The 10,183-nt window shown below is 53.4% G+C and overlaps 1 protein-coding gene across 7 annotated transcripts in view; it reads right to left on the bottom strand.

Annotated features, from left to right (window-relative positions):
• TPM3 (tropomyosin 3) overlaps window positions 1–9,651 on the bottom strand; it is a 12,279-nt gene extending 2,628 nt beyond the window's left edge. For 2 of the 7 annotated variants that reach the window (XM_029086168.1, XM_010172849.2), the window contains exons 1-6: window positions 9,522–9,651; window positions 8,571–8,688; window positions 8,251–8,321; window positions 6,828–6,903; window positions 6,283–6,345; window positions 6,061–6,130 (exon numbers count right to left, since the gene is read on the bottom strand). In XM_029086168.1, coding sequence (XP_028942001.1) covers window positions 6,061–6,130; window positions 6,283–6,345; window positions 6,828–6,903; window positions 8,251–8,321; window positions 8,571–8,684 — 394 coding nt within the window. In that variant the 5' untranslated portion in view covers window positions 8,685–8,688; window positions 9,522–9,651. Of the gene's footprint in view, window positions 1–2,227; window positions 2,292–3,168; window positions 3,535–4,191; window positions 4,271–6,060; window positions 6,131–6,282; window positions 6,346–6,827; window positions 6,904–7,400; window positions 7,477–8,250; window positions 8,322–8,570; window positions 8,689–9,521 lie in introns of those variants that run through there. The other 5 variants (XM_010172846.2, XM_029086169.1, XM_010172847.1 and 2 more) reach the window with 5 other exon arrangements.
• Between the last annotated feature and the right edge of the window lie 532 nt (window positions 9,652–10,183).

Genomic DNA, 10,183 nt, shown 5'->3' with positions numbered 1-10,183 from the left:
AGGTTGCACAGGAAAGAAGAACCTCGAGTGACAGCATCTCACACCTGACCTGGAGGACGCTCCTTCAAGGACACACCTTTGTGCCACACTGACAACCCACCACATCTAGACAAGGGCTGAAGAAAGCATCTGCTTTGGGCACAGGACAGAGGCAGGTGAGGAGCACGGGCTCCTGTTTTATGTCTCTCCCAGAACGACTGAGTGAGCTGGGCACAAACTGCCACAGCATCTGACAACCTCCACCTCCCACCCAGCCCCTGTCCTTACGGGGCTGCAGCAGCCACGCTCATCCCCAAGGCTGGTAACAAGCACACATGCTCATCAGCAGCTCCAAGGAAAGGGAGAACCAGTGTGATCCTCTTCCAGGACAGGGCACCTCTGAGGGCTGGACAGCCACTGTCCCACCACACAGCCTGTCAGCCACAACCAGCCCTGCAGAGAACCAATTCAGCATCCACCTCTGCCCACCTACAGGGGCAGGGTCCTCCTGGCCTGACAACTCCAGTTCCTGCATCTGGGGGAGTCCCAGCCCTGAGCTTCCAGCCGGGCAGAACTAATGATCACAAACGTGGTGCCTCTGCCCGAGGAGCACAGCAGCTCTCGCTGGCCTTGGGCTTCTTCTCAAATCCTCTGCTACAAGGTCCCTGGGAATCGAGGGCACCCTCTGAAGGGGATCGACACCATTCCTCATTGCTTTCAACCTACAAATATTTTACCTTCAAACAAGACCTGGCCAGGTAAAATTCAAGACACTGAGTCAAGCTGTTCACATGGAACGGCCAAAGACATCCCCCTCCCCAGAGAGTCTCATCCCAGTCCCTCCAGTGTGACAGCCACACACAAGGGGTGAAGATCAATCAGTTCTCCTCAGCCCTCAGCACCTGCTCCAGCTGCACCTCACTCTGCAGGACAGAGGGTAGTAATTGATTGTCCCTTCTTTAAAGCCACCAAGGGACCATGCAACAGCCAGAGAGGCCAACAGCTCCTGTCCCACTGCTATGAAACTAGAAGCTGAGGGAAGCTGTGGTGTGGAGGATGGGTACACTCCATCCTGGCCTACACCAGAGCCCACCTTGCACATCAGCTGCTGCTAGGGACTGGCTCCCCGGCCTCCATCCGGCTCTGAGCAGGTAGGGTGGGTGCCCTGACACCAGTCTCCAGCCCCAGGTGATCAGGGCTGGTCCTGGGTCTCCAGAGCAGCAGAGGATGGGAATGAACTGCAGCCAGTCCCGGTGACCATGGGCTGGTGCAACAGCTCATGGTGTTACTGCTTGTGGACAGGGACCCAATGATCCACCCACATGAGAGAGAAGACTGACTGAAATAATTACCATGACCCTTCCCAGACCTCAAAAACAGCTCCACATGGAAGGCTTACCCAGGTCTGCTGGGGCTAGCTCCAGTGTTTGGCCTGTTCCCTTCTCCACCCAGCCTGCAGGGCAGCCTTACCAGCCATCTCCACAATCTGGGGAGCTCCAGGACCTGCCTTCTGGTCAGCTCATCTGCATTTGCAGCACTCCTGAGTCAACAGCCCAGCTCATGGTAACCAGTCTGCACAGGCCTAGCAATCCAGTCAGACCAGAAGCCTCTCAAAACCTCCCAGAGGGCAGAAGTTGCATCACCAACCCACCCATCCATCCATCAACTACCACCCAGCGTAGGGTTCCATCAGGACGAGCAGGGAAAGGACCTGCCACAGCCCAGCCTTTGATAACATCACTTGCAACACCACCCTGCAACAGCAGAGCCACCAGCTCCTCACTGGAATAAACCCAGAGCTGACAGGACCTCCCCATGAGGAGACAGACTGTTTCACAAGCGCAGGGTGTCACCTCCCACCTGGCAAGAGCTGGCAGCTGAAGGCTGGGCTGGGAGCTCCACACACCCAGACCCTTGTGACAGAAGCCCTGCCCCTCCCACAGGATCCAGACGCCCACTCCAGCTGCAGTCTGGGTTACTGAGGAGTTACGGGCTCTTGCTTTGTGCTTCCAGGGCACAGTTACTGCCCCAAACCCCACGAGAGTCAGACCAGCATCTGTTGGAGCTTTCCAAGCTATTACCCTTTGAAATTCCTTGTGGGAATACTCCCTCCTTCCCCACCCAGACCCAGCAAAGAGGGGACAGGCCTGACAGAGAAGACAGAGTGAGAACAGGCTGGGGCAGTTCAGCGTGTCTGGACTATCCTTACTGCTGGTGCCATTTGTGTGGAGAACAGAGTGACACAAACCTGAGGGAACCACGGGAGATGTCCCATTTCATCAAAACTCTGCTCACGAAGGGCTCTTCGGGTACTGTGCCAGAGGAACCAACCCAGAAAGGAAAAAATATTTGACAAGCCACCATGAGGCAGCACATAGAGTCACAAGAAGCTGATCAGTATTTATGTTACCAGAGCAACAGACTCGGACCAGTGTTGACACACATCAAGTGTTGGCAGCCTGCTGCCAGCTCCGGTGCTCGCTGTGAAGCTCCATGCCACACTCCCAGGAGGATCCCATCGCCCTCAACCCCTGCACGGGGAGGGGAGGGCTCTACAGAACACGGATTCCCTGGCTCGGATCCCCCAGCCCTGCTGCAGCGCGTTCTCATTGCTGAAGCAAGGGGCCAGACATCCCCCCACAGCCACAGGCAGCACCTCGCCCCCAACCAGGCCTGTCCAACTGGAAACCAGCCAGAGCCCACTCGGTATTTATTAGCTTTCACACCCTACCAGTGACCTAGTGACAATCAGGTGTGGTGACTTCCCACTGCAAGCCAGCGTTTGGCAAACGGCGCCGGTGAAGCCTACAGAGCAGGCAGGCGTGAGTGAGGAGTGTCTTCAGCCAGGCTGAAGCAGGCACAGCTCAAGGAGTCCCTGTTACAGACCCCCACCTCCTGCTTGACCCTACAGAACATGCTGCACACCCGGGCACTGTCTGCAGAGCTGCAATTCACATCTGTGAGCCAATAAGACACCCAAAGGGATAAATCCAGGGCGTTAATAAAGTCTGTGTATTCCACCAAGCGTGATGAGGGTGACACTGGTTTGAAGGCAACGTTGAAACAGTCACTCTAAAGCAACAAGTGGTCACTAGAAACCCCTTTCTCAAAAGCACCAGCCATTCCATTCCATTTATACAAGAGTTGTTTTCCTTAAAAAAAAAGAAAAAGGTGACATCATGCTCAGGCAAGAGGCAAGAGAAATACAAAAGGAGCTTTATGGCTCTACACAAGATATGCAGATGAGAACAACACTCTCAGCTACACCCAGACATGGAAGGGGCAGCCCCTCAGAGCACGGCAGTGTCTGGCACATCAGGTCAAACAGAGGGAGCTTTGTTTAGGAGCAAGTGCAGCATAACTGAGGGGCTGCTGCTGTCCAGCTTCAGCATCTTTACAACACTGGTTCCCAGGGACGCCCTGTGCACAAGCACTGGAAAAAGGTACTGGAATTCAGAGTGAGATGACGAGAGCACGAATGCAGGGTGCAGATGCAGAACAAGCCACCAAGCAGAGAGGCAAATCCAAAGTGGAGTTTGGAATCGCAAGACTTATCTGTGTGAGACAGAAGGAGACACTAATTTTAAGAGAAGCTGAAGTGTTTGTGCAGAGCAGACGTGGCTCAGGGAGCACTGAGGCTCTTCCCCTGCAGTGCAGATACCGGCCTCTCCATGGTTAGTGGTCAGGACTGTGCGGAGCAGCTGTTAGCAGAACCCACCGCAAATCCGAACAAAGCCGAGTAGCAAAGTTGCAGAAAGATACGAGTTCAGCTACTTCCACAGATCAGTTCGTGATCCAGCCCATCTCCAGCCTGTTACAGCAGTTCCTAAGGAATCCACTCGAGCACTATCCATAGCCTCTTCCAGGAGGAATCCTGAGACTACGGCCCAGTGGCTCCAGCAGGCACCTAAGCCACATTAACCTTAGGAAGCTTCTCCCAGTGGGGCTGGGAATTGCACTCGTAGAGTTCAAGTCAGAACTCTTTCAGGCCAGCACAGCACTTCATGTTACACATGCAGATCACAAGGACCTAGAGTTAGAGTAGAGCATGCTGCAGGGAAGCCTCCACAATCCTGGAGGCAGAGATCTGTAGAAGTAACCTAGACACAGTGCCATTGATTCTCCAACTACGAAAAATCACAGCAAACCAAGCAAGCTCTGGCGGTCTAGCCTGCTGAAGCGAGAGGCAAACACCAGCCAGCTCATATTTACATGGAAGTCATGTCATTCAGGGCGTGGTCCAGTTCCTCACTAATTGCTTTGTACTTCAGTTTCTGGGCATAGAGCTCATCTAGAAGAGGTTTAGGAGGAGAACAAAAGGGAAACAATGAGGGAAGGCAGAGGAGTTCTTCCAACACCCTGGGGCAGGAAAAGCAGCATGGGATTCATGACCAGAAGAAAATGAAGTTAGATGTGGAGCCATCACGACTCCACATGAGTTCAATGAATGGGAGGGTTCCGACAGCCTGAGGACAGTCTGACCAGTAAGTGCCTTCCAGGGTTACAAGCCAGCTCCAAGGGGAGCAGAGCCAAGAACTCAAACCACATCAGCTTTTGAGAACAAGCTGCCCAGCAAGGTCAGCGAGAACCACTGACAGGAGGAGTAGCAGGGAAGGGCAACTCCATCCTCTTAGGGAGAAGCCTGCTACGCCTCAGAAAGGCACAGATCAATAGAGGTGCTTTGTTCTCACCTTCAACCTCAATACAAAAACCTGCTTGGGAGAAGTCAGTCACATAATAGTCCTTGGCATCAGAGGGAATTCCCACTCTGTAGTCACAGCAAGGCTGGGTGAGCCAACAGCCAGGCCACACCTGTGTTCTCCATCAGATAATGGAGCATATGGGCAGATCACCCACCTTCAGGGGAGGAGGCAGTCCTGAAACTCCTACTGATGCTCCTTGAGCGCTGCGCAGAGCTGGCACAGACTGCTCCCAGCTCTGGCTGCCTAGGCTGAGGTACAGCTGGTGATGCTGTTAACGGCTTCACAGAGCCCAGAGAACTTTGTCAGTTGTCATAAACTAGGTCACTTCAGCAGCAAGGCTGGAGACCGGAGCCAACTCTCCATCAACATGTTTCGAGGGGAACATGTAGGGATTTGGAGGAGTTTTTGCAGTTCTCAATTAAAGCTTGCCCTGGATCATGAGGTGGTTCAGATTGCTGCTTGGCAGCAGTTCTGGAACAGCTCAGCTGACACCATTGCTATTTCTAGATAGAAAACAACCTCCTGAGCAACTCCAGACTGTAGGATGTGGCTTTGAATCTCCAAGACCTGGCACTAAAAGGCTACAAAGGCACATGCTGTGGTTGAGGCAGGAGGCCTGTAAGAGTTTTGTTTTATCAGCACCACCACTCCAGCCACAGCTGGCCACAGAAGAATCCAGCCACAGCTGAAGATTTAACAGAGGCAGCTGGAACCTTCTCCTTCCAGGGCTTGGGGAAAGGCAGGACTCTGACAGCTGGCCTCAGGAGTGACCTGAAGTACTGGGAAACTGGGAACAGGAGGAGGAAAGGAACCCATCCTGGGCACAGGCTGACCCCCACGCTGCACGGACGGGGCTTCTGGTGATTTAATCTTGAAGCAGGACCGACACTGGGGAGTCCTAGGTCTTCGTGATGGCTGTTTCAAGACTCACTGACTACTGTGGGTGACTTGCAGTAACGCTGTCTGCAGCCACAGCGTGAGATTCTGCACACAAGCATGTCACTGTAACCGATCCCTTTGAGTTCAGGCCTATTCCTAAACCACTCCTTAAACTGAGTTAAACTGGGGCAGAGGAATTCAGTTACATTCCTGGGGACATCACAACCAAGATACACCAGCCACACTGTCACTATCAGTCAGATGTGGCAAGGTGGTTGGATCAAGAGCTTGAGGTCTGCCACAGCACAGCTGTTTTCAGAGCAGATATACGGGGCAGGAATCTTGAGCCCAGAGGCACCAAGCCTCATCGGGGAAGCCAAGTTAGGTCATGCTTCAAGTACTGAGGAGCAGAGCAGTGGCTCCGCTCTCCAGTTATCTGGGAGACAGCCTTCCTCACTCCTCACCACATACTCTTTGACTTCCCTTTCCCAGAATGTACCTTCCAAATCATCAATGGTCTTCTCCAGCTTGGCCACGGAGCGTTCAGCGAATTCAGCCCGGGTCTCCGCCTGCCAGGCAGAAGCGAGACAGTCAGTGCAACAGCTTTGGGATACAGCAAAGGTATCAGCCTGAGGAGATGAAGGCTCGCACTTTCCATGTCCCTTCCCAATCAAGCTGAGGCCAGCTCACCCAGTTAGGCCATCCCAACACAGTCACTCACCTCTTTCAGTTTATCAGTCAGGATCTTGATCTCTTCTTCATATTTATCCTCTTTTTGAGAGTACTGTGGAAAAGGAGAGCAGTCAGCAATCAGCAGCCTCAGGTACCTCCCACTCCAGAGAGCCCACAGCTACAGAGGGAGACTTAAACTCCTCACTGCAGTGCACGTGCCCACAGAAACTTCCAACTGGGAGTTGTTCACACCTCTACCCTAGTCCAACAGAACTGGGTCAGGCAGCAAGTCCCACATCACACACGTAACACAAACTTGGGCACAGAGAGATTCTCATCCCAGCAGCGTAAACATCTTGACTGATGGAGTCTGCCCCAGGGCAGGGAGGGGGAGCCAGACTTCCCGCACTCCTGGCTTCTACAGTCAACATCAGCCCTGCACCAAAATCCGTTAGCTCTCCCAGAGAGCCAGCACAGCCCTCCTCGCTTGCTTAAGGCTGCAGTTGCATCATTTCCATCCCAGTGGAAGCTCCGCTGTCACACACCCTCCTGGTAAAACAGAAATGTTTCTGGCCCTTGGACAAGCAGCCCTACCTTCTCAGCCTGAGCCTCAAGAGACTTGAGATTGTTGGTGACATTCTTCAGCTCTTCTTCCAGCTCGGAACATTTACTGTGGGGTTTCATAAAGAAAGGAGCGAGAAAAAGAAAAAGAAGAAATGGGAGGAAAAGACAGGAGAGACGAGAAGTGAATCCACGTGCAGGGAAGGCAGGGAAGCTCTTTAGGAGATGGTCTGCAATCAGCCAGGATGGGGCCCTGCTTTCAGGCACTTGTGTGGAAAGCAAGTTCCCTTCCCACCTCCACGTTCATGTTTTAAACGTTCTGCCAGCACATGCGCAGGGCACCGGGCTGAGCAGAGGAGATGTGGACACAGATTTCTGCTGGGCCTGGAGTCCTCAAGTAGAAACTGCGTGTTTAGTTTGCTGTAAGGAGAGAAGCTGTTCTGATGGACAGATGGACAGCCACCACCACTCAGACAGGAGGATTTATGGGCAGAGAGGACAGAACATTCCAGGAGAGAGAAAGACGCAGTTAAGCTGAGGGAAGGAGCGTTGCAAGAAGGCCACAAGAGTTCTGGTTTAATGGTTCAAGAAGGGAAAGGTTAGTACCTTTTCTTCTGCAACAGACAGACACTTCAAGTTCTGGTCCATCACTCTGATCTGCTCCCGCAGCTCCCGGCAACGACTGTTAGTGACGGTCACACGATGGCACAAGCCAGGTGGGGGCAAGGGTCAAAAGGAGCACCAAGAACACAACACCGCAGAGCCAAAAAAGGGGGCAGGGGAAAAACACAAAGAAGTCATGGTCACGACATGCATGTCTGGGCAGGAAGCACAGTGCTGCTGCATACACACAAACTTTGTTAGACAAGGCCCAGAGTACAGAAAGGTCCTGACCAGCTCCTCAAGGATCAGCTAAAGCATCCACACACGTGAAAGGAGCCCAGACACCACAATCTCTGTGTCTGCTCCAAACAGAGGAAGTCCAGCTGCCTGCTCAGCAGTGCTGAAGTCTGTAGAGGTTACTGCAAATATTTTAAGAGGCCAGACCTCAGCCATAGTTGTGTCCTTGGACATCCCACATGCCACTTCAGCTCCCAGTCTGGGAGGCTTCTGCTGCTTTAGGATAAGTGCTGTACACAGCGTGTAAGGATCCAGTGACCATGCACACAACGCAGTGCTGGTGAATACCGAGTGCAGGACTCTCTGGCCTCACTAACTAGCGAGTCCCTCCATGCAAAGAGGCAGAACATTTCCACTACAAGGCAAATCATGTCATCGCAAACTCCACATCCTCAGCGGATCCAATCCTGTTCCGAGCAGGAGAGTGCTCCCAACTCTTTCACCTGAGGATCTAAACCCCTCCTGTGCTTCAGGCCTTGTGTAACAAGGTTAGAAATGCCGTGTTAGTTCCCATGCAAAGGTAGTCGTGGCAGTTACGTGCGAGCAGATTACTCACGACTCTGCAAGCTCAGCTCTCTCTTCAGTACGCTCCAGATCTCCTTCTATGATCACCAGTTTCCGAGCAACCTGGATGGAAAAAACAGAGTAAAGAGGAAGGAAGATGATTCTGTACTTAGAGGCTGTGTAAGACAGTAAAGGGAACACCTGCAGGAGTCACTGGAGCTGCCAGAGTGTTTTGGCTACGGGGAGCGCGGATGGAGCTCTGCTCAGAGCCAGCCTCTCCCCCCAGGTTTGCTGAGGAAAGCCCTGGCAGCAGGAAGAGGAGCCGGCTCCCCTGGCCAGGGTCAGCTGGAGTAGAACATCCAAAGGTCTCACCTCCTCATACTTCCTGTCTGCCTCTTCTGCGATGTGCTTGGCTTCCTTGAGCTGGATCTCCTGCAGTTCCATCTTCTCCTCATCCTTCAGAGCTCTGTTTTCAATGACTTTCATGCCTCTGCCCAAAAGAAAGCCCAAGGAAGGGAGATGTATAAAACAATCCTGTACGAGCCAGCAGTGTCATGGGTTTCAGAGTGTTAGCAGTGCTCCCCTGGGACCACACTGCTTCCTTATGAGCCACAGCACCTCCAAGTATGGAGGGCAGCACAGGAGGGGAAGCCTGCTAGGCTGATGCAAATACAGCAACCTCAACTGCTCAGAATTAACCATTCCTTGGAGCATTACTCCAGCAGCTCATTGGGCTCCTGGACCAAGAGAAATGTGGTGCTGCCAAGAAGAACAAGCCAGGCTGTCTTAGGGACGCCACACAGCTGAGCCAAGCACTTTCCAGGCTGGAATGCAGGAAGAGCCAAGTCCATCTGTACAGCAGGACATCAGCTGGGTCAGGCTGCTCACTACAACGTGTGCACCGAGGAAGCACATCAGCCAACTGGAAGTGGACCACTCCCTTCTGAATCACACCAGCAGCTCAGGGGATGTCTGATAGAAAGGAAGATGTTGGCAAAGGGAAGAGAAGCTTCCCCACCAGCAGCCACCTTTACAAGTCAACAGTGTCCCAGAACCCACTTATTTCTCCTCCTTTGGAGGCGGGGATGTGTGGGAGCACGCAGAGCGTACTTGCTCCTTAGCCTCAGGTTCCAAAACACCCACTCAAGGCCAACAGCATTGTTTTAGTTGCTCCACATAAGCAGGTACCAACTCCCACATCTGGCCTTGATGTGGGATCTACTTCCCACCCTCCAGGGAGCCCAAGAGGTTGATGGCACTGGGCTCTCAGTCAGGAACATGTCTGAGACGTCTGACAGAGGAAGAGCAGCAGCCCTTGCTCACCTTTCACTTTCATCTGCAGCCTTCTCTGCCTCTTCTAGCTTCTGCAGAGCTGTGGCAAGGCGCTCCTGGGCTCGGTCTAACTCCTCCTCCACCAGCTGGATACGGCGATTCAAAGATGCCACTTCTGCCTCAGCCTAGAGGGAGCAGATGAGGGTGACTCGGTCTGTGGCAGGTTTAGCAGTAAGCACAGCTGAGGTCTGCCTGCAGGTCAGCGCCAGCGCAGGGGAAGCCAAAACAAAGCCGGTGGGTGCTTCCCCCACCCTCTCACAGAGGCTGCAGCCCCGCACGCTCGCGCGCAGGGGAAGCTCCGCAGCCCTTCGCACACAGGCTTTCCGTGCAGCAGACATCCTGCAGGTTCCTCGCCCGCCAGCGTGAGCTGAGGTGACAGTTTAAGCCATAAACACTAAGTAGATGACTTACACTAATGGGTCTCCTCTGCAGCTGCTGCAATCCCGCCAGGCCATCCATCACAGCTCTATTTACCCGCCACACCAGAGCTCTGTGACAGCCACCATTTAGCACACCGTCACTTTACTCATGTGATCTGGACACAAGCGTTGCTTGAAACAAGCCCTCTCGTCAGCAACATGAGAAAGATTAACAGCTTCAGGTTCAGAGGTTCTGCCCGGCTCTGGCAGGGTGCTGCTGCCAGGCCAGGCTCT

Source organism: Antrostomus carolinensis, unplaced genomic scaffold (assembly GCF_000700745.2).
Source record: "Antrostomus carolinensis isolate BGI_N321 unplaced genomic scaffold, ASM70074v2 scaffold38127, whole genome shotgun sequence".
NCBI classification, from domain to species: Eukaryota; Metazoa; Chordata; class Aves; order Caprimulgiformes; family Caprimulgidae; genus Antrostomus; species Antrostomus carolinensis.
This window is presented reverse-complemented; position numbering and strand designations above follow the sequence as displayed.